Consider the following 25,199-nt stretch of genomic DNA (forward strand, 5'->3'; position numbering starts at 1 on the left):
TTTCTACCACTCTAAATTCCAAGCATCTGCCTCTAACCCTAGGAAGCTCTTTGCCACCTTCTCCTCCCTCTTGAATCCTCCTCCTCCTCCCCCTCCCCCCCCTCCTCCCTCTCTGCAGATGACTTCGTCAACCATTTTGAAAAGAAGGTCGACGACATCCGATCCTCGTTTGCTAAGTCAAACGACACCGCTGGTTCTGCTCACACTGCCCTACCCTGTGCTCTGACCTCTTTCTCCCCTCTCTCTCCAGATGACATCTCGCGTCTTGTGACGGCCGGCCGCCCAACAACCTGCCCGCTTGACCCTATCCCCTCCTCTCTTCTCCAGACCATCTCCGGTGACCTTCTCCCTTACCTCACCTCGCTCATCAACTCATCCCTGACCGCTGGCTACGTCCCTCCCGTCTTCAGAGAGCGAGAGTTGCACCCCTTCTGAAAAAACCTACACTCGATCCCTCCGATGTCAACAACTACAGACCAGTATCCCTTCTTTCTTTTCTCTCCAAAACTCTTGAACGTGCCGTCCTTGGCCAGCTCTCCCGCTATCTCTCTCAGAATGACCTTCTTGATCCAAATCAGTCAGGTTTCAAGACTAGTCATTCAACTGAGACTGCTCTTCTCTGTATCACGGAGGCGCTCCGCACTGCTAAAGCTAACTCTCTCTCCTCTGCTCTCATCCTTCTAGACCTATCGGCTGCCTTCGATACTGTGAACCATCAGATCCTCCTCTCCACCCTCTCCGAGTTGGGCATCTCCGGCGCGGCCCATGCTTGGATTGCGTCCTACCTGACAGGTCGCTCCTACCAGGTGGCGTGGCGAGAATCTGTCTCCTCACCACGCGCTCTCACCACTGGTGTCCCCCAGGGCTCTGTTCTAGGCCCTCTCCTATTCTCGCTATACACCAAGTCACTTGGCTCTGTCATAACCTCACATGGTCTCTCCTATCATTGCTATGCAGACGACACACAATTAATCTTCTCCTTTCCCCCTTCTGACGACCAGGTGGCGAATCGCATCTCTGCATGTCTGGCAGACATATCAGTGTGGATGACGGATCATCACCTCAAGCTGAACCTCGGCAAGACGGAGCTGCTCTTCCTCCCGGGGAAGGACTGCCCGTTCCATGATCTCGCCATCACGGTTGACAACTCCATTGTGTCCTCCTCCCAGAGCGCTAAGAACCTTGGCGTGATCCTGGACAACACCCTGTCGTTCTCAAATAACATCAAGGCGGTGGCCCGTTCCTGTAGGTTCATGCTCTACAACATCCGCAGAGTACGACCCTGCCTCACACAGGAAGCGGCGCAGGTCCTAATCCAGGTACTTGTCATCTCCCGTCTGGATTACTGTAACTCGCTGTTGGCTGGGCTCCCTGCCTGTGCCATTAAACCCCTACAACTCATCCAGAACGCCGCAGCCCGTCTGGTGTTCAACCTTCCCAAGTTCTCTCACGTCACCCCGCTCCTCTGCTCTCTCCACTGGCTTCCAGTTGAAGCTCGCATCCGCTACAAGACCATGGTGCTTGCCTACGGAGCTGTGAGGGGAACGGCACCTCAGTACCTCCAGGCTCTGATCAGGCCCTACACCCAAACAAGGGCACTGCGTTCATCCACCTCTGGCCTGCTCGCCTCCCTACCACTGAGGAAGTACAGTTCCCGCTCAGCCCAGTCAAAACTGTTCGCTGCTCTGGCCCCCCAATGGTGGAACAAACTCCCTCACGACGCCAGGACAGCGGAGTCAATCACCACCTTCCGGAGACACCTGAAACCCCACCTCTTTAAGGAATACCTAGGATAGGATAAAGTCATCCTTCTCACCCCCCTTAAAAGACCTAGATGCACTATTGTAAAGTGGCTGTTCCACTGGATGTCATAAGGTGAAAGCACCAATTTGTAAGTCGCTCTGGATAAGAGCGTCTGCTAAATGACTTAAATGTAAATGTAATGTCTCCTTATAGACATCCTGTATAGGTCTACCACTGGTCTCCCTATAGACATCCTGTAAAGGTCTACTGTACCACTGGTCTCCCTATAGACATCCTGTACAGGTCTACCACTGGTCTCACCTTGGCTGCCGTAGCCAGTGTAAATTCCTGAGCCATCCCAGGACCACGTTATAACACCATGTATAAGTCTACCACTAACCCTAGCTTCAACCCTGGCCCTAACCATAACCCTACCACAGATTTCACCATGTCTACCACTAGTCTTTACCTTGGCTTCCGTAGCCCGCGTCGATGCCGGATCCGTCCCAGGACTCCATGGCAGAGTCCACACTGGGTATGGTGGTGGAGTAGATCTCTGACAGCTTGTTGGTCTTCTGAGAGTCTGTCATGTCTGATATGTCCTCGGTGTCACTCAAATCATTCTCCATCTCTCCATCCTTCTTCTTCTCGTCTGCTACTGAGGGAGGAAGAGGGAAAGATCTATTCAGAGAACTGTCTTTCGGTCTTGTCGATACCGCTAATTTACCAACCTTACCAGCATCTTCTGTCAATTTGGTAATTAACAGGTAATCTATGTTAAATTTGGTAATTTATACTTGAATAACTTTAAAAAAGGCTCTCCCTCGCCCTCCCTTTGGCAATTCTGACCATAACTCTATTCTCCTGATTCCTGCGTACAAGCAAAAACTAAAACAGGAAGTACCAGTAACACGCTCAATAGACTGGAATATGTTCCGTGATTCATCCGATAAAATTGAGGAGTTTACCACATCAGTCACCGGCTTCATTAATAAGTGCATCGATGACATTGACCCCACAGTGACTGTACATTCAGTACACACCCAAACCAGAAGCCACAGGCAACATCCGCACTGAGCTAGAGTTTAGAGCTGCCGCTTTCAAGGAGCCGCACACTAATCTGGATGCTTATAAGAAATCTCACTACGACCTCAGACGAACCATCAAACAGGCAAAGTGTCAATACAGGACCAAGATCGAATCCTACTATGCTCATCGGATGTGGCAGGGCTTGCAAACTATCACGGACTACAAAGGGAAACCCAGCCGCGAGCTGCCCAGTTTAACATTCACTATGGCCGTGGAGCCATCTTGTTGCCCTCCAGTCCTGGTTAAGACCATAACGGCTCATAATAATGTCTGGACCGGAGCAAAAGGAATGGCATCAAACACCTGGAAACCATGTGTTTAATGTACATGATACCGTTCCACTGACTACGCTCCAGTCATTACCATGAGCCCGTTCACCTCAATTAAGTTGCCACTTATCTCCTGTGGGTAAGACTAACACGGACTCGTTTTATACAATTGCGTAAATGTATTTGCCTTACCTGTTTTATAATAGTTTGTCATTCTGTGAATACATACATGTCCTTTGCGTATTAGCATTACCAATTATCACAGATTTCAATATGCTCACTAAAAAGGTTATTTTGAGTTTGAGCAATGCAAAAACTTTTTAAATGGATGGCCAAAGGCTTGTAGAGGAAGCTTAGAATACCTGTTCTGACTCGTGAGCCTGTAAAGCAGCACAAGCCTCATGGCCCTGTTGACTTGCAGAATCTAGTCTACCCTGCAATGTCTGGTGTGGAGCACACATTTCCCCCCATCAAATGCCTATAGCAACAGTAGACAGGCCAGGCTGTTCTATAGCAACAATAGACAGGTCAGGCTGTTCCATAGCAACAGTAGACAGGTCAGGCTGTTCCATAGCAACAGTAGACAGGCCAGGCTGTTCTATAGCAACAGTAGACAGGCCAGGCTGTACTATAACAACAGTAGACAGGCCAGGCTGTACTATAACAACAGTAGACAGGCCAGGCTGTTCTATAGCAACAGTAGACAGGCCAGGCTGTTCTATAGCAACAGTAGACAGGCCAGGCTGTTCTATAGCAACAGTAGACAGGCCAGGCTGTTCTATAGCAACAGTAGACAGGCCAGGCTGTTCTATAGCAACAGTAGACAGGCCAGGCTGTTCTATAGCAACAGTAGACAGGCCAGGCTGTTCTATAGCAACAGTAGACAGGCCAGGCTGTTCTATAGCAACAGTAGACAGGCCAGGCTGTACTATAGCAACAGTAGACAGGCCAGGCTGTACTATAGCAACAGTAGACAGGCCAGGCTGTACTATAGCAACAGTAGACAGGCCAGGCTGTACTATAGCAACGGTAGACAGGCCAGGCTGTACTATAGCAACGGTAGACAGGCCAGGCTGTACTATAGCAACGGTAGACAGGCCAGGCTGTTCTATAGCAACAGTAGACAGGTCAGGCTGTTCCATAGCAACAGTAGACAGGTCAGGCTGTTCCATAGCAACAGTAGACAGGCCAGGCTGTTCTATAGCAACAGTAGACAGGCCAGGCTGTACTATAACAACAGTAGACAGGCCAGGCTGTACTATAACAACAGTAGACAGGCCAGGCTGTTCTATAGCAACAGTAGACAGGCCAGGCTGTTCTATAGCAACAGTAGACAGGCCAGGCTGTTCTATAGCAACAGTAGACAGGCCAGGCTGTACTATAACAACAGTAGACAGGCCAGGCTGTACTATAACAACAGTAGACAGGCCAGGCTGTTCTATAGCAACAGTAGCCAGGCCAGGCTATACTATAGCAACAGTAGACAGGCCAGGCTGTTCTATAACAACAGTAGACAGGCCAGGCTGTTCTATAGCAACAGTAGACAGGCCAGGCTGTACTATAACAACAGTAGACAGGCCAGGCTGTTCTATAGCAACAGTAGACAGACCAGGCTGTTCTATAGCAACAGTAGACAGGCCAGGCTGTACTATAACCACAGTAGACAGGCCAGGCTGTTTTATAGCAACAGTAGACAGGCCAGGCTGTTCTATAGCAACAGTAGCCAGGCCAGGCTGTACTATAGCAACAGCAGACAGGCCAGGCTGTATTATAGCAACAGTAGACAGGCCAGGCTGTACTATAGCAACAGTAGACAGGCCAGCCTGTACTATAATAACAGTAAACAGGCCAAGCTGTACTATAGCAACAGTAGACAGGCCAGGCTGTACTATAGCAACAGTAGACAGGCCAAGGTGTACAAGCACATTTCCAGATATCATCAGCGGTTATACAATCAGGGCAAGGCAGAGGACAGCGAGTGCTTTGCAGTGTTGATTTTCTATGACATTTGAATGTGCATCAGATGGCAACAAGATCATACTGTTCAGCAATTTCATCAGGTAACATGAATACAAAGCCGTCGAGAGGTGGTTAGAATGGGACGGGAGGCTAAAAGACAGTGTAACCAATAGAGAGTCAGAGTTGCGAGTGACGGAACAAACATTATCTGTCCCACGGTCGGGTCAACAAGCAAGTTCATAGTTAATAAAGCGAACAGGAGTCACAAAGTAAACAGCACAAAGCACAAAAAAAGCTAAATGGCTTGGGACTAGCTATTGTAAGTTCAAAGAGTCACTCTCCCCAACAAAAAAACATGAGAGAGTATCACTCTATGAGTCCAGTATACAAATTTAATTCAAGAAAATAAATAAATAGCAGGCCTTCGCTAGTTAATTAAAGTGTTTCTGAGTAAAGCTCACGTAATATGATTCACAAGTTATTTAGCCTATATAACATGCAGATTAGTCCAAAGATCAGAAAATAATATATATAATAAATCAGATGAGTCGAAAGCTCAGGGAAGAGGGGGGAGTGTGGCAGGGGTACCTGTACCAGACAGTGGGAGACAGGCCAGGGCAGATAGTGGCAGGGGTACCTGTACCAGACAGTGGGAGACAGGCCAGGGCAGATAGTGGCAGGGGTACCTGTACCAGACAGTGGGAGACAGGCCAGGGCAGATAGTGGCAGGGGTACCTGTACCAGACAGTGGGAGACAGGCCAGGGCAGACAGTGTGAGACAGGCCAGGGCAGATAGTGGCAGGGGTACCTGTACCAGACAGTGGGAGACAGGCCAGGGCAGATAGTGGCAGGGGTACCTGTACCAGACAGTGGGAGACAGGCCAGGGTAGACAGTGGGAGACTGGCCAGGGTAGACAGTGGGAGACAGGCCAGGGCAGACAGTAGGAGACAGGCCAGGGCAGACAGTGGGAGACAGGCCAGGGAAGACAGTGGGAGACAGGCCAGGGCAGACAGTGGGAGACAGGCCAGGGCAGACAGTGGGAGACAGGCCAGGGCAGACAGTGGTAGACAGGCCAGGGCAGACAGTGGGAGACAGGCCAGGGCAGATAGTGGGAGACAGGCCAGGGAAGACAGTGGGAGACAGGCTAGGGCAGACAGTGGGAGACAGGCCAGGGCAGACAGTGGGAGACAGGCCAGGGCAGACAGTGAACAGATCGCCAGGTGGGATACAAGCAGCAGTGCAGCAGACAACAGGAGTAGGAGTCACACCTGCTTGGGAATAGCTTTTGTCGGGAGGCTGAGTAGGAGAGGAGGCGTTCAACCTTACCAGACCAGTGCGGGTTGGAGCAGATGAAGTGTCCGAAGTGGAAAAGCTAAATGAAAAACGTTGGGCTAAGACAAAACCAAGACACAGGTAAAACTGCTAAATTCCAAAGCCAGATCAAACGACAATTAAAGTAAAAAATGAAAAGGTCAATTCTGTTCCAGCAGCGTACTTCACATGGGCCTTAGACACTATCGACCATGCACAACTTCTACACTCTCTAAGCAGACTAGGCACTTCAAAGCACATCTGGCTCTTAATCCGCAGCTACTGCATCAAACAGTCAGTACAGGCTGGGGTCCCCCAAGGCAGAGACCTAGCCCCACTCCTGTTTGTTCTCTGCACTAGACAAACATGATGCCATCTAGTGTTGAAACCATCGAGTATGTTGAGGATCTGACCCTTTCTGAACATCTCTCTACCAGGCCAGATGCATTATGGGGTCAGACAAACTGCCTCACAGCCAATGCACTTAAAACCAAAGACATTGGTTATTATCTTCAGGAAGCCTCAAAACAGAGGACTCCTCCTCCTGTTGTCCTGAACGGCAAGGCAGTGGAACGTGTGGACACCTTTAAGCTCCTTGGGGTGCAGCTCTCCTATGACCTCTCATGGGATGCCCAGGTCAGATACGTGCTGAAGAGGCCCCAGGCCAGGAGCGCTGGTCTTCAGATGTTCTGACCCACACATACAGTACCAGTAAAAGGTTTGGACACACCTACTCATTCCAGAGTTTTTCTTTATTTTTTAAACTATTTTCTACATTGTAGAATCATAGTGAAGACATCCAAACTATCAAATAACACATATGGAAGCAAAGAAGTAGTAAGCAAAGAAGTTTGCTTTGCCTTGATGACAGCTTTGCACACTCTTGGCATATAGTAAAAATAAAGAAAAACTCTTGAATGAGTAGGTTTGTCCAAACTTTTGACTGGTACTGTATATGACATTTACCTGTCCTGGAATATGCTTCACCTGTTTGGACAGATCTCCCAAAGCTCCTGATGAAAGACATGGAAGGCCTTCAGAGAAGATCATGAATACCCTATGACTCATTCCCTAGGCTGGAGGCAAAAAGAGACGAGGCCACAAGATGAGAGTTCACTTGTCTACTGAAGGAGGGGACCCAACCATTTTTCTAGGCTCTGACCACAAAACCAAACCACAGCCAATCAGCAGCACAACAAGACACCAGCTGAACTTTCTGCCTACAGCGTAAAGACGGACCCTGTAGTGTAGCTGTGGTAATTTCTTCAATTCGTAACCGGAATGTTCAAAGAAATCTGAACTTTTAACCCAAAAATAAATCACTTTTTAGATAACTAGTGTGTTTTTATGTATGACTACCGTTCAAAAGTTTGGGGTCACTTAGAAATGTCCTTGTTTTTGAAAGAAAAGCACATTTGTTGTCCATTAAAACAACATAAAATGTATCAGAAATACAGTGCAGACAGTGTTAATGTTGTAAATGACTATTGTAGCTGAACAAGAGGACACATACATTAGAGTGTCTAGTTTGAGAAAAAGAGAAAGCCCTCAACTGGCAGCTTCATTAAATTGTACCCGCAAAACACCAGCCTTAACATCAACAGTGAAGAGGCGACTTCGGGACGCTGACCTTCTAGGCAGAGTTGCAAAGAAAAAGCCATATCTCAGACTGGCCAATAAAAAGAAAAGATTAAGATGGGCAAAAGAACACAGACACTGGACAGAGGAACTCTGCCTAGAAGGCCAGCATCCCGGAGTCGCCTCTTCACTGTTGACGTTGACACGTGTTTTGCGGGTACTATTTAATGAAGTTGCCAGTTGAGGACTTGTAAGGCATCTGTTTTCAAACTAGACATTCTAATGTACTTGTCCTCTTGCTCAGTTGTGCACCGAGGCCTCCCACTCCTCTTTCTATTCTGGTTAGAGACAGTTTGCGCTGTTCTGTGAAGGGAGTAGTACAGTGTTGTACGAGATCTTCAGTTTCTTGGCAATTTCTCGCATGGAATAGTCTTCATTAGAAGGCTTAGAACAAGAATAGACTGATGAGTTTCAGAAGAAAGTTCTTTGTTTCTGGTCATTTGAGCCTGTAATCGAACCCACAAATGCTGATGCTCCAGATACTCAACTAGTCTAAAGAAGGCCATTTTTATTGCTTCAGCATTACAGTTTTCAGCTGTAATAACATAATTGCAAAATGATTTTCTAATGATCAATTAGCATATTAAAATTATAAAATTGGATTAGCAACGTGCCATTGGAACACAGGAGTGATGGTTGATGAAAATGGGCCTCTGTACACCTATGTAGATATTCCATAAAGAATCAGCCGTTTCCAGCTACAAAAGTCATTTACAACATTAACAATGTCTACACTGTATTTCTGAGCAATTTGATGTTATTTTAATAGACAAAAATGTTTGCTTTTCTTTCGAAAACAAGGACATTTCTAAGTGACCCCCAACTTTTGAATGATAGTGTACATGTATTGAATATGTCTATTTCAGAGTGGTCCTTAACATGTAAAGAACATCTCATTGATGTCTTAAATAATAAACTTGAACCTGTCCCTGACCCAGTCTGTAATACCTAAATGTTTCAAGCAGACCTCCATAGTCAAGGCAACCTATGGCCTGTCACTGCGGCCGAGCTCTCTGCCTTCCAGGACCTACTGTATATACTAGACGGTGTCAGAGGAAGGCCCAAAATATTTTCTAAGACTCCAGCCACCCAAGCCATAGACTGTTCTCTCTGTTATCGCATGGCAAGCGGTACCGTTGCATCAAGTCTGGAACCAACAGAACCTTGAACAGCTTTTACCCCCCAAGCCATAAGACTGCTAAAAAGTTACTCGGACAATCTGCATTGACCCCCTTTTGCAGTGGTGAAAGAAGTACTCAATTGTCATACTTGAGTAAAAGTAAAGATAGCTTAATAGAAAAATGGAAAAAATGAAGTTAAAGTGAAAGTCACCCAGTAGAATACTACTTGAGTAAGTCTACTTGAGTAAGTCTACTTGAGTAAAAGTCTAAAACTATTTGGTTTTAAATATACTTAAGTATCAAAAGTAAATATAATTGCTAAAATATACTTAAGTATCAAAAGTAAAATAATTTCAAATCCCTTAAATTAAGCAAACCAGATTGCACAATTTTCTAGTATTTAAAAAAAATTGACGGATAGCCAGGGGCACACTCCAACACTCATACATAATATATAAACAAAATATTTGTGTTTCGTGAGTCTGCCAGATCAGAGGCCTACTGTATATGTACCTACAAATCTACCTCAACTACCTCGTACCCCTGCACATAGCCAGGTTATCGTCACTCACTGTGTAGTTATTCCTTGTGTTATAACGTTTTCTATATTTCTCTCTGTATTGTTGGGAAGGGCCCATAAGTCAGCATTTCACTGTTAGTCCACAGCTGTTGTTTGTGAAGCATGTGACAAATACAATTACATTTGATTTGATTTTGACATAGTAAAATAAACAAGTGTAAAATAAATATATAACAGCTTTTTCATGCTGAAACCCTCATATTAAACACCTATGTTCAAGGTGATGGTTTATATTCAGGATAATGTTTTACAGTTTTGTGATTTAATTATTTATTTAAAAATCATCTTATTTTACATGTGATAAGGCCACATAGACGGTCAGAGATAATTAGACACTTTAAAAAATATATGTATTTTTTAATCTGAAGTACCCGAAAAGGCCACAAGGAGTCATCTTGTAAAATTAAACCTTGAAAGCTAACAAAATTCTGGTAGTTTACTGGTAAACGTTGAAGTGTCCATTACAGTTTTTTTTCAATTGCTAACATGCATTGGTCAAAACTGAAGTCACATTGTCAAAACGCTTCACACAATCAGCGAAACAGAAGTGTATGTGGACCAAACTGTGAATCATTTTTCATTGTTTCACACAAAATGCATTCAATGACCACATTCTCCGAAATCCATCAACTCGGTTCTCATTCATACTCCACCACCTGTAAAACTATATATTTGCAGCACACGTTTTCAAATGCTAATACACTGTTTCCAAAACTGTTAAAAACACATTCAAAACAGAATGATGGCAAATGTTGTGCATTTCTGCAGTAACCAGACTGAAAACATATAGAATATCTCAGCAGAATGCTTATTCATTCCAAACACAGCTGATTGCAGTTTCAGCTGAAAGCCGACCCAAGTGTCCTGTTTTTAGTCTCGTTACCAAACAGACAAAAGAGGACGGCTTCGGAAGGATTTAGTATGGAAACATGGATCAAGGAAGACAAGTTGGTGGGGGAAGAAGAGTGGCAGGGAGAGGGAGAATGTGTGAAGGACAAAGGAGAGGAAGCGATAAGGGCAACAATTATTGACCATGTTGTAAACCATGTTGTAAACCATGTTGTAAACTATGTTGTAAACTATGTTGTAAATCATGTAAACTATGTTGTAAACCATGTTGTAAACCATGTTGTAAACCATGCTGTAAACCATGTTGTAAACCATGTTGTAAACCATGTTTGAAACTATGTTGTAAACCATGTTGTAAACCATGTTGTAAACCATGTTTGAAACTATGTTGTAAACCATGTTGTAAACCATGTTGTAAACCATGTTGTAAACCATGTTTGAAACTATGTTGTAAACCATGTTGTAAACCATGTTGTAAACCATGTTTGAAACTATGTTGTAAACCATGTTGTAAACCATGTTGTAAACCATGTTTGAAACTATGTTGTAAACCATGTTGTAAACCATGTTGTAAACCATGTTGTAAACTATGTTGTAAACCATGTTTGAAACTATGTTGTAAACCATGTTGTAAACCATGTTGTAAACCATGTTTGAAACTATGTTGTAAACCATGTTTGAAACTATGTTATAAACCATGTTTGAAACTATGTTGTAAATCAGGTAAACTATGTTGTAAACCATGTTGTAAACTATGTTGTAAACCATGTTTGAAACCATGTTGTAAACCATGTTGTAAACCATGTTGTAAACCATGTTGTAAACCATGCTGTAAACCATGCTGTAAACCATGTTGTAAACCATGTTGTAAACCATGCTGTAAACCATGTTGTAAACCATGTTGTAAACCATGTTGTAAACCATGCTGTAAACCATGCTGTAAACCATGCTGTAAACCATGTTGTAAACCATGTTGTAAACCATGCTGTAAACCATGTTGTAAACCATGTTGTAAACCATGCTGTAAACCATGTTGTAAACCATGTTGTAAACCATGTTGTAAACCATGCTGTAAACCATGCTGTAAACCATGCTGTAAACCATGTTGTAAACCATGTTGTAAACCATGCTGTAAACCATGTTGTAAACCATGTTGTAAACCATGTTGTAAACCATGCTGTAAACTATGTTGTAAACCATGCTGTAAACCATGTTGTAAACCATGCTGTAAACCATGTTGTAAACCATGTTGTAAACCATGTTGTAAACCATGCTGTAAACCATGTTGTAAACCATGCCATGTTGTAAACCATGTTGTAAATCATGTTGTAAACCATGCTGTAAACCATGTTGTAAACCATGCTGTAAACCATGTTGTAAACCATGTTGTAAACCATGTTGTAAACCATGCTGTAAACCATGTTGTAAACCATGCTGTAAACCATGTTGTAAACCATGTTATAAACCATGTTGTAAACTATGTTGTAAACCATGTCCATGTTGTAAACCATGTTGTAAACCATGCTGTAAACCATGTTGTAAACCATGTTGTAAACTATGTTGTAAATCATGTCCATGTTGTAAACCATGTTGTAAACCATGCTGTAAACCATGTTGTAAACCATGTTGTAAACCATGTTGTAAACTATGGTCTCTCTTTGAGAGGCCAGTTTAAGGGTGCAACCAACCAGCGTTCAACAGTTGCATCAATAGTACGGATTTTCCGGCAAAACTACAGGTGAGATGTGCATCCGTCAATGATAATTGAACTACATATTACAGTACAATACAGCATGGTCACATTTTTACATACTGACATTTAGAAATATATTGATTGTTTTGTGTATTTCAGTAGGATCCAAAGGTTGCCTCCCACAGGAGGGAGAGGCAGAATATTATCAGATGCGCAGGAAATTGCCATTGTTGACATGGTAATTGTCAACATTGCAATAAAACTGCGGGAAATTCGGGACAGAGTGCTGGCAGACAATATCACTTTTGGGAATGTGAATACGGTCAGCACAACGATAATTGCCAGAGTCCTAGAGAAACCTCAAACAAGAATGAAGCAGATGTACACTGTAACCTTTGAGAGAAACGGTGAACGTGTGAAATAACTCTGGTATGAATATGTCCAGCTAAGATGTCTGTTCAATAACCAAACAGGGTACATACACAGCTATGCATAATGTAAAGTACTGTGAAACTGTGGATTCACTGTATTTTAGAGAGTAATGGAGATGGAAGCCAGGCAAACTGCACATACATTTCATCTTTGTGGATGACGCTGGATTCAACCTGGCAAAAACACGCCGCATGTGAAGAAATGTGATTGGACAGAGAGCAACCGTAGATGTCCCAGGCCAGAGAGGAGCTAACATCACAATGTGTGCAGCACCGTCCAATGATGGTTTGCTGTTACACAAATCACTCATTGGCCCCTACAATACAGAGAGGCCCAGGTTTTGGATGAGCTGCTTAATCGACTTGTGCCAGCGGAGGAGAGAGGGGCAAGAAACTCCCCTACCTTCGTTGTTGTGTGGGATCATGTGGCATTCCACCACTCTGCTGCACTGCCTTCGTTGTTGTGTGGGATCATGTGGCATTCCACCACTCTGCTGCACTGCCTTCGTTGTTGTGTGGGATCATGTGGCATTCCACCACTCTGCTGCACTGCCTTCGTTGTTGTGTGGGATAATGTGGCATTCCACCACTCTGCTGCACTGCCTTCGTTGTTGTGTGGGATCATGTGGCATTCCACCACTCTGCTGCACTGCCTTCGTTGTTGTGTGGGATCATGTGGCATTCCACCACTCTGCTGCACTGCCTTCGTTGTTGTGTGGGATCATGTGGCATTCCACCACTCTGCTGCAGTCACAGACTGGTTTGCTGCAAATCCCAGGATGTCAGTTCTGTTCCTGCCTCCATACTCCCCTTCCTAAACCCCTTAGAGGAGGTTTTCTCTGCGTGGAGGTGGAAGGTTTATGACCACCATCCACATGACCAGATGTCCTTACTGGATGGTATGAATGCAGGGTGTGAAGACACTTCTCCCAAAGACTGCCAGGGTGTGGAGACACTTCTCCTAAAGACTGGCAGGGTGTGGAGAGACTTCTCCTAAAGACTGGCAGGGTGTGGAGAGACTTCTCCTAAAGACTGGCAGGGTGTGGAGAGACTTCTCCCAAAGACTGGCAGGGTGTGGAGACACTTCTCCCAAAGACTGGCAGGGTGTGGAGACACTTCTCCTAAAGACTGGCAGGGTGTGGAGACACTTCTCCTGAAGACTGGCAGGGTGTGGAGACACTTCTCCTAAAGACTGCCAGGGTGTGGAGACACTTCTCCTAAAGACTGGCAGGGTGTGGAGACACTTCTCCTAAAGACGGCCAGGGTGTGGAGACACTTCTCCTAAAGACTGGCAGGGTGTGGAGACACTTCTCCTAAAGACTGGCAGGGTGTGGAGACACTTCTCCAGAAGACCGCCAGGGTGTGGAGACACTTCTCCTGAAGACTGCCAGGGTGTGGAGACACTTCTCCTGAAGACTGCCAGGGTGTGGAGACACTTCTCCAGAAGACCGCCAGGGTGTGGAGACACTTCTCCTAAAGACTGACAGGGTGTGGAGACACTTCTCCTGAAGACTGACAGGGTTGGATTAGACATTCCAGAAGACACTTCCCAAGATGCATCGCCAGAGAAGAAATAAGATGTGATGTTGATGAGAACTTGTGGCCAAATGCAGAAGAGAGGGAGAACTAGAACCCTCACAGTACCATACAGTATGAGTGATTATACTATACATGTTGATGAGAACTAGAACCCTCACAGTACTGTACAGTATGAGTGATTATACATGTTGATGAGAACTAGAACCCTCACAGTACCGTACAGTATGAAAAATTATACTATACATGTTGATGAGAACCAGAACCCTCACAGTACTGTACAGTATGAGTGATTATACTATACATGTTGATGAGAACCAGAACCCTCACAGTACCATAAAGTATGAGTGATTATACATGTTGATGAGAACCAGAACCCTCACAGTACCGTACAGTATGAGTGATTATACTATACATGTTGATGAGAACTAGAACCCTCACAGTACCGTACAGTATGAGTGATTATACATGTTGATGAGAACAGAACCCTCACAGTACCGTGCAGTATGAGTGATTATACATGTTGATGAGAACCAGAACCCTCACAGTACCGTACAGTATGAGTGATTATACTATACATGTTGATGAGAACTAGAACCCTCACAGTACCGTACAGTATAAGTGATTATACATGTTGATGAGAACTAGAACCCTCACAGTACCATACAGTATGAGTGATTATACACGTTGATGAGAACTAGAACCCTCACAGTACTGTACAGTACGAGTGCTTATACATGTTGATGAGAACCAGAACCCTCACAGTACCGTACAGTACGAGTGTTATATTATACATGTTGATGAGAACCAGAACCCTCACAGTACCGTACAGTATGAGTGATTATACTATACATGTTGATGAGAACTAGAACCCTCACAGTACTGTACAGTATGAGTGATTATACTATACATGTAGATGAGAACTAGACCGCTCACAGTACTGTACAGTATGAGTGATTATACTATACATGTCGATGAGAACTAGAACCCTCACAGTACTGTACAGTATGAGTGATTATACTATACATGTTGATGAGAACCAGAACCCTCACAGTACTGTACAGTATGAGTGATTATACTATACATGTTGATGAGAACCAGAACCCTCACAGTACTGTACAGTATGAGTGATTATACAATACATGTTGATGAGAACTAGAACCCTCACAGTACCGTACAGTATGAGTGATTATACATGTTGATGAGAACTAGAACCCTCACAGTACCGTACAGTATGAGTGATTATACATGTTGATGAGAACCAGAACCCTCACAGTACCGTACAGTATGAGTGATTATACTATACATGTTGATGAGAACTAGAACCCTCACAGTACCGTACAGTATGAGTGATTATACTATACATGTTGATGAGAACTAGAACCCTCACAGTACCGTACAGTATGAGTGATTATACATGTTGATGAGAACCAGAACCCTCACAGTACCGTACAGTATGAGTGATTATACTATACATGTTGATGAGAACCAGAACCCTCACAGTACTGTACAGTATGAGTGATTATACTATACATGTTGATGAGAACCAGAACCCTCACAGTACCGTACAGTATGAGTGATTATACATGTTGATGAGAACCAGAACCCTCACAGTACTGTAAAGTATGAGTGATTATACTATACATGTTGATGAGAACCAGAACCCTCACAGTACCGTACAGTATGAGTGATTATACTATACATGTTGATGAGAACCAGAACCCTCACAGTACCGTACAGTATGAGTGATTATACATGTTGATGAGAACCAGAACCCTCACAGTACCGTACAGTACGAGTGTTATATTATACATGTTGATAAGAACCAGAACCCTCACAGTACCGTACAGTACGAGTGCTTATACATGTTGATGAGAACTAGAACCCTCACAGTACCATACAGTATGAGTGATTATACTATACATGTTGATGAGAACTAGAACCCTCACAGTACTGTACAGTATCAGTGATTATACTATACATGTTGATGAGAACCAGAACCCTCACAGTACCGTACAGTATGAGTGATTATACTATACATTTTGATGAGAACTAGAACCCTCACAGTACTGTACAGTATAAGTGATTATACTATATATGTTGATGAGAACTAGAACCCTCACAGTACTGTACAGTATGAGTGATTATACTATACATGTTGATGAGAACCAGAACCCTCACAGTACTGTACAGTATAAGTGATTATACTATACATGTTGATGAGAACTAGAACCCTCACAGTACTGTACAGTATAAGTGATTATACTATACATGTTGATGAGAACTAGAACCCTCACAGTACTGTACAGTATGAGTGATTATACTATACATGTTGATGAGTACTAGAACCCTCACAGTACCGTACAGTATGAGTGATTATACTATACATGTTGATGAGAACCAGAACCCTCACAGTACCGTACAGTATGAGTGATTATACTATACATGTTGATGAGAACCAGAACCCTCACAGTACCGTACAGTATGAGTGATTATACTATACATGTTGATGAGAACTAGAACCCTCACAGTACCGTACAGTATGAGTGATTATACTATACATGTTGATGAGAACCAGAACCCTCACAGTACCGTACAGTATGAGTGAATATACTATACATGTTGATGAGAACTAGAACCCTCACAGTACCGTACAGTATGAGTGATTATACTATACATGTTGATGAGAACCAGAACCCTCACAGTACTGTACAGTATGAGTGATTATACTATACATGTTGATGAGAACTAGAACCCTCACAGTACCGTACAGTATGAGTGATTATACATGTTGATGAGAACCAGAACCCTCACAGTACTGTACAGTATGAGTGATTATACTATACATGTTGATGAGAACTAGAACCCTCACAGTACCGTACAGTATGAGTGATTATACATGTTGATGAGAACCAGAACCCTCACAGTACTGTACAGTATGAGTGATTATACTATACATGTTGATGATGATGTTATTTTAATAATTATTATTGCAGCCCCGGAATTTCAGGAATACATTTTTTATTTGAACTTTTTATTTTTCACAAGTAAATTACGATATTCAAAGATATACAGTTTTTACCCCCAAGCCATAAGACTCCTGAACAGATGATCAAATGGCTACCCGGACTATTTGCATTGTCATACGTCTGTCCAAGGGTGGGAGGAAAATAGCAGACCTTGGTCATAAGTCAAATACTTTCAAATAGACAGTACATTATGAATCTGAAATACGTGAAAGTACTGGGGATGCTCTTGATTTAGCTTGGCGTTCTTTTGGCACGTTCCGGATTATTCCATTGGTTTCACTGTACTAAATCCAGCACAGCTCGTGTATTGGAAAGTATCTGAGACCTGTATTTGACCTTGCTAGGTCTGGAAAATTTATGCCGTAGTCTATTTGTTTATTTGTCAGGGCCAATGCCACAACAACACCCATTGCACAACCACAACAACAACCACTGCACGCTATTCAGCTACACAGTTTACTTCTACGCAAAAAAAACGTTTCCATCTCTGCCTGTGGTTCCTTCTAATGTAATGACAATCAGCATGTCATAAACAACATTTGATTTACCACCAGACGACTGCATTACAGCCTTAACTGTTTGTCCATGGACACATTTTAATGTGATCATACATCATACTCATTTCTAAGCACATCATTTTATTTAAACTCAAGAGAAATGATCAAAGTGACCAACGCTGAAAACAGTTCAGTTGTTTTCCTTCATTGTACATAATGATTATTGTGTGGTTTTATGGGGAGTAAAACCTCAGAACCACATAGACCTCATAGCACATGAATTGGAAAGATGAGCTGTTAGGGGATTCTCTAAGACAACTAACAGTATGTATCTGTTGGACAGTGTTGGAGCCTGGACAGAGGAGGCAGAGGCCACATTGTTCTGTAGAAGCCAGAGCCGCAGTTGGTGCCAGCAGCACTCAGCTAGTCAGCTACAGCAGCACTCAGCTAGCCAGCTACAGCAGCACTCAGCTAACCAGCTGCAGCAGCACTCAGCTAACCATCTGCAGCAGCACTCAGCTAACCATCTGCAGCAGCACTCAGCTAGCCAGCTACAGCAGCACTCAGCTAACCAGCTGCAGCAGCACTCAACTAGCCAGCTACAGCAGCACTCAGCTAACCAGCTGCAGCAGCACTCAACTAGCCAGCTACAGCAGCACTCAACTAGCCAGCTACAGCATCCCCCAGCTAACCAGCCAGCTACAGCAGAACTCGCTAGCAAGCTACAGCATCACTTAGCTAGCCAGCTACAGCATCCCTGAGTTAGCCAGCCAGCTACAGCATCACTCAGCTAGCCAGCTACAGCATCCCTCAGCTAACCAGCCAGCTACAGCAGCACTCAGCTAGCCGGCTACAGCATCCTTCAGGTAACCAGCCAGCTACAGCAGCTAACCAGCTGTATCAAATTCACCGATCCTGCCTGGATTTATGTCTTTGTCAGTTTGTTTAAATGTCAAACTACAAATGGCTTGTTAGGTCTCAGATGTCCTCAAAGTGTTTACCCCTTGAGGGTGTACGTCTCCTACTATGCAAATGTAGAGGACGTACAGTCCTGGCAAGGTACATTTAAGATGGTGGGTACGGGTATTTGGCTAGCGGCTATTCGGCTGAAAAGCCTAAACATTTGTGTACACTATCCCTGATGCAGAGAAAATGTTTGTAAAACAATCCCGCTTTATGCAACATCTGTTTGAGTGCGGCGCCAATCACACCTTTTATTGTCTGACTTTAGGGGTTTTATGCCCCAGACAAGCTTCTGGGAGATGATCCCCTTTTGATTAGGTGCAGGCTGACACCAGAGACCAGGCTGAAACCAGACACCAGGCTGACACCAGAGACCAGGCTGACACCAGGCTGATACCAGAGACCAGGCTGACACCAGAGACCAGGCTGACACCAGGCTGACACCAGGCTGACACCAGAGACCAGGCTGACACCAGGCTGATACCAGAGACCAGGCTGACACCAGAGACCAGGCTGACACCAAGCTGACACCAGGCTGACACCAGAGACCAGGCTGACACCAGGCTGACCCCAGAGACCAGGCTGACACCAGAGACCAGGCTGACACCTGGCTGACACCAGGCTGACACCAGAGGAAGGCCCAAACATGTTGGGAAATCAAGAAAAAATATATATACAGTATATCACAAAAGTTTGTACACCCCCCTGGAAATATTTTAGTATATCTTTTCATGTGACAACACTGAAGAAATGACACTTTACTCACTTTTGTTGCCAGCGGTTTAGACATTAATGGCTGTGTGTTGAGTTATTTTGAGGGGACAGCAAATTTACACTGTTTTACAAGCTGTACACTCACTACTTTACATTGTAGCGAAGTGTCATTTCTTCAGTGTTGTCACGTGAAAAGAAATACTCAAATATTTACAAAAATGTGAGGGTTGTACTCACTTTTGCGATATACTGTGTATATATATAGTTAGATTTTATTGTCACATACCCAGCATAGGTACAGGGTCAACCATAGTAGTATGATAGGTGCAGTGAAATGTGTTGTTTTACAGGGTCAGTCATAGTAGTATGATAGGTGTTGTTGTACAGGGTCAGTCATAGTAGTATGATAGGTGTTGTTGTACAGGGTCGTAGTAGTATGATAGGTGTTGTTTTACAGGGTCAGACATAGTAGTATGATAGGTGTTGTTTTACAGGGTCAACCATGGTAGTATGATAGGTGTTGTTGTACAGGGTCAGTCATAGTAGTATGATAGGTGCAATGTAATGTGTTGTTGTACAGGGTCCGTCATAGTAGTATGATAGGTGTTGTTGTACAGGGTCAACCATAGTAGTATTTTAGGTGCAATGTAATGTGTTGTTGTACAGGGTCCGTCATAGTAGTATGATAGGTGCAGTGAAATGTGTTGTTGTACAGGGTCAGTCATAGTAGTATGATAGGTGGAGTGAAATGTGTTGTTGTACAGGGTCAGTCATAGTAGTATGATAGGTGTTGTTTTACAGGATCAGTCATAGTAGTATGATAGGTGTTGTTGTACAGGGTCAGACATAGTAGTATGATAGGTGTTGTTTTACAGGGTCAGTCATAGTAGTATGATAGGTGTTGTTGTACAGGGTCAGTCATAGTAGTATGATAGGTGTTGTTGTACAGGGTCAGTCATAGTAGTATGATAGGTGTTGTTGTACAGGGTCAGTCATAGTAGTATGATAGGTGTTGTTGTACAGGGTCAGTCATAGTAGTATGATAGGTGTTGTTGTACAGGGTCGTAGTAGTATGATAGGTGTTGTTGTACAGGGTCAGTCATAGTAGTATGAGAGGTGTTGTTGTACAGGGTCAGTCATAGTAGTATGAGAGGTGTTGTTGTACAGGGTCAGTCATAGTAGTATGAGAGGTGTTGTTGTACAGGGTCAGTCATAGTAGTATGAGAGGTGTTGTTGTACAGGGTCAGTCATAGTAGTATGAGAGGTGTTGTTGTACAGGGTCAGACATAGTAGTATGAGAGGTGTTGTTGTACAGGGTCAGTCATAGTAGTATGAGAGGTGTTGTTGTACAGGGTCAGTCATAGTAGTATGAGAGGTGTTGTTGTACAGGGTCAGTCATAGTAGTATGAGAGGTGTTGTTGTACAGGGTCAGACATAGTAGTATGAGAGGTGTTGTTGTACAGGGTCAGACATAGTAGTATGAGAAGTGTTGTTCTACAGGGTCAGTCATAGTAGTATGAGAGGTGTTGTTGTACGGGGTCAGTCATAGTAGTATGATAGGTGTTGTTGTACAGGGTCAGTCATAGTAGTATGATAGGTGTTGTTGTACAGGGTCGTAGTAGTATGATAGGTGTTGTTGTACAGGGTCAGACATAGTAGTATGATAGGTGTTGTTTTACAGGGTCAACCATAGTAGTATGATAGGTGTTGTTGTACAGGGTCAGTCATAGTAGTATGATAGGTGCAATGTAATGTGTTGTTGTACAGGGTCAGTCATAGTAGTATGATAGGTGTTGTTGTACAGGGTCAGTCCATAGTAGTATTTTAGTATGAGGTGTTGTTGTACAGGGTCAGTCATAGTAGTATGATAGGTGCAGTGAAATGTGTTGTTGTACAGGGTCAGTCATAGTAGTAGATAGGTGAGAGAAATGTGTTGTTGTACAGGGTCAGTCATAGTAGTATGAGAGGTGTTGTTGTACAGGGTCAGTCATAGTAGTATGAGAGGTGTTGTTGTACAGGGTCAGACATAGTAGTATGATAGGTGTTGTTGTACAGGGTCAGTCATAGTAGTATGATAGGTGTTGTTGTACAGGGTCAGTCATAGTAGTATGATAGGTGTTGTTGTACAGGGTCAGTCATAGTAGTATGATAGGTGTTGTTGTACAGGGTCAGTCATAGTAGTATGATAGGTGTTGTTGTACAGGGTCAGTCATAGTAGTATGATAGGTGTTGTTGTACAGGGTCAGTCATAGTAGTCATAGGGTCAGTCATAGTATGAGAGGTGTTGTTGTACAGGGTCAGTCATAGTAGTATGAGAGGTGTTGTTGTACAGGGTCAGTCATAGTAGTATGAGAGGTGTTGTTGTACAGGGTCAGTCATAGTAGTATGAGAGGTGTTGTTGTACAGGGTCAGTCATAGTAGTATGAGAGGTGTTGTTGTACAGGGTCAGTCATAGTAGTATGAGAGGTGTTGTTGTCAGTCAGGGTCAGGGTCAGTCATAGTAGTATGAGAGGTGTTGTTGTACAGGGTCAGTCATAGTAGTATGAGAGGTGTTGTTGTACAGGGTCAGTCATAGTAGTATGAGAGGTGTTGTACAGGGTCAGTCATAGTAGTATGAGAGGTGTTGTTGTACAGGGTCAGTCATAGTAGTATGAGAGGTGTTGTTGTACAGGGTCAGGGTCACATAGTAGTATGAGAGGTGTTGTTGTACAGGGTCAGTCATAGTAGTATGAGAGGTGTTGTTGTACAGGGTCAGTCATAGTAGTATGAGAGGTGTTGTTGTACAGGGTCAGTCATAGTAGTATGAGAGGTGTTGTTGTACAGGGTCAGTCATAGTAGTATGAGAGGTGTTGTTGTACAGGGTCAGTCATAGTAGTATGAGAGGTGTTGTTGTACAGGGTCAGTCATAGTAGTATGAGAGGTGTTGTTGTACAGGGTCAGTCATAGTAGTATGAGAGGTGTTGTTGTACAGGGTCAGTCATAGTAGTATGAGAGGTGTTGTTGTACAGGGTCAGTCATAGTAGTATGAGAGGTGTTGTTGTACAGGGTCAGTCATAGTAGTATGAGAGGTGTTGTTGATAGGTGTTGTTGTACAGGGTCAGTCATAGTAGTATGAGAGGTGTTGTTGTACAGGGTCAGTCATAGTAGTATGATAGGTGTTGTTAGTCATAGTAGTATGATAGGTGTTGTTGTACAGGGTCAGTCATAGTAGTATGATAGGTGTTGTTGTACAGGGTCAGTCATAGTAGTATGAGAGGTGTTGTTGTACAGGGTCATAGTAGTATGAGAGGTGTTGTTGTACAGGGTCAGTCATAGTAGTATGAGAGGTGTTGTTGTACAGGGTCAGTCATAGTAGTATGATAGGTGTTGTTGTACAGGGTCAGTCATAGTAGTATGAGAGGTGTTGTTGTACAGGGTCAGTCATAGTAGTATGAGAGGTGTTGTTGTACAGGGTCAGTCATAGTAGTATGAGAGGTGTTGTTGTACAGGGTCAGTCATAGTAGTATGAGAGGTGTTGTTGTACAGGGTCAGTCATAGTAGTATGAGAGGTGTTGTTGTACAGGGTCAGTCATAGTAGTATGAGAGGTGTTGTTGTACAGGGTCAGTCATAGTAGTATGAGAGGTGTTGTTGTACAGGGTCAGTCATAGTAGTATGAGAGGTGTTGTTGTACAGGGTCAGTCATAGTAGTATGAGAGGTGGTTGTACAGGGTCAGTCATAGTAGTATGAGAGGTGTTGTTGTACAGGGTCAGTCATAGTAGTATGAGAGGTGTTGTTGTACAGGGTCAGTCATAGTAGTATGAGAGGTGTTGTTGTACAGGGTCAGTCATAGTAGTATGAGAGGTGTTGTTGTACAGGGTCAGTCATAGTAGTATGAGAGGTGTTGTTGTACAGGGTCAGACATAGTAGTATGATAGGTGTTGTTGTACAGGGTCAGTTAGTACAGGTGTTGTTGTACAGGGTCATAGTAGTATGATAGGTGTTGTTGTACAGGGTCATAGTAGTATGATAGGTGTTGTTGTACAGGGTCAGTCATAGTAGTATGAGAGGTGTTGTTGTACAGGGTCAGTCATAGTAGTATGAGAGGTGTTGTTGTACAGGGTCAGTCATAGTAGTATGAGAGGTGTTGTTGTACAGGGTCAGTCATAGTAGTATGAGAGGTGTTGTTGTACAGGGTCAGTCATCAGTAGTATGAGAGGTGTTGTTGTACAGGGTCAGTCATAGTAGTAGTATGAGAGGTGTTGTTGTACAGGGTCAGTCATAGTAGTATGAGAGGTGTTGTTGTACAGGGTCAGTCATAGTAGTATGAGAGGTGTTGTTGTACAGGGTCAGTCATAGTAGTATGAGAGGTGTTGTTGTACAGGGTCAGTCATAGTAGTATGAGAGGTGTTGTTGTACAGGGTCAGTCATAGTAGTAGTATGTAGTAGGTGTTGTTGTACAGGGTCAGTCATAGTAGTATGATAGGTGTTGTTGTACAGGGTCAGTCATAGTAGTATGATAGGTGTTGTTGTACAGGGTCAGTCATAGTAGTATGATAGGTGTTGTTTTACAGGGTCAGTCATAGTAGTATGATAGGTGTTGTTGTACAGGGTCAGTCATAGTAGTATGATAGGTGTTGTTGTACAGGGTCAGTCATAGTAGTATGATAGGTGTTGTTGTACAGTATAGTATGATAGGTGTTGTTTTACAGGGTCAGTCATAGTAGTATGATAGGTGTTGTTGTACAGGGTCGTAGTAGTATGATAGGTGTTGTTGTACAGGGTCAGTCATAGTAGTATGATAGGTGTTGTTTTACAGGGTCAGTCATAGTAGTATGATATGTGTTGTTGTACAGGGTCAGTCATAGTAGTATGATATGTGTTGTTGTACAGGGTCAGTCATAGTAGTATGAGAGGTGTTGTTGTACAGGGTCAGTCATAGTAGTATGAGAGGTGTTGTTGTACAGGGTCAGTCATAGTAGTATGATAGGTGTTGTTGTACAGGGTCGTAGTAGTATGATAGGTGTTATTTTACAGGGTCAGTCATAGTAGTATGATATGTGTTGTTGTACAGGGTCAGTCATAGTAGTATGAGAGGTGTTGTTGTACAGGGTCAGTCATAGTAGTATGAGAGGTGTTGTTGTACAGGGTCAGTCATAGTAGTATGATAGGTGTTGTTGTACAGGGTCGTAGTAGTATGATAGGTGTTATTTTACAGGGTCAGTCATAGTAGTATGATATGTGTTGTTGTACAGGGTCAGTCATAGTAGTATGAGAGGTGTTGTTGTACAGGGTCAGACATAGTAGTATGAGAGGTGTTGTTGTACAGGGTCAGTCATAGTAGTATGAGAGGTGTTGTTGTACAGGGTCAGTCATAGTAGTATGAGAGGTGTTGTTGTACAGGGTCAGACATAGTAGTATGAGAGGTGTTGTTGTACAGGGTCAGTCATAGTAGTATGAGAGGTGTTGTTGTACAGGGTCAGTCATAGTAGTATGAGAGGTGTTGTTGTACAGGGTCAGTCATAGTAGTATGAGAGGTGTTGTTGTACAGGGTCAGGCATAGTAGTATGAGAGGTGTTGTTGTACAGGGTCAGTCATAGTAGTATGAGAGGTGTTGTTGTACAGGGTCAGACATAGTAGTATGATAGGTGTTGTTGTACAGGGTCAGTCCTAGTAGTATGAGAGGTGTTGTTGTACAGGATCAGTCATAGTAGTATGAGAGGTGTTGTTGTACAGGGTCAGTCATAGTAGTATGAGAGGTGTTGTTGTACAGGGTCAGACATAGTAGTATGAGAGGT

General features: G+C 43.5%; 1 protein-coding gene across 1 annotated transcript in view; it reads right to left on the minus strand.

Annotated features, from left to right (window-relative positions):
- The window catches only part of grip2b (glutamate receptor interacting protein 2b), a 154,122-nt gene that overhangs the window by 40,475 nt on the left and 88,448 nt on the right, over nucleotides 1–25,199 (minus strand). The window contains exon 19 of the mRNA XM_065021964.1: nucleotides 2,213–2,401. Within this exon, the coding sequence (XP_064878036.1) occupies nucleotides 2,213–2,401 (189 nt within the window). The remainder of the gene's footprint in view (nucleotides 1–2,212; nucleotides 2,402–25,199) is intronic.

Source organism: Oncorhynchus nerka, linkage group LG2 (genome assembly GCF_034236695.1).
Source record: "Oncorhynchus nerka isolate Pitt River linkage group LG2, Oner_Uvic_2.0, whole genome shotgun sequence".
NCBI lineage: Eukaryota > Metazoa > Chordata > Actinopteri > Salmoniformes > Salmonidae > Oncorhynchus > Oncorhynchus nerka.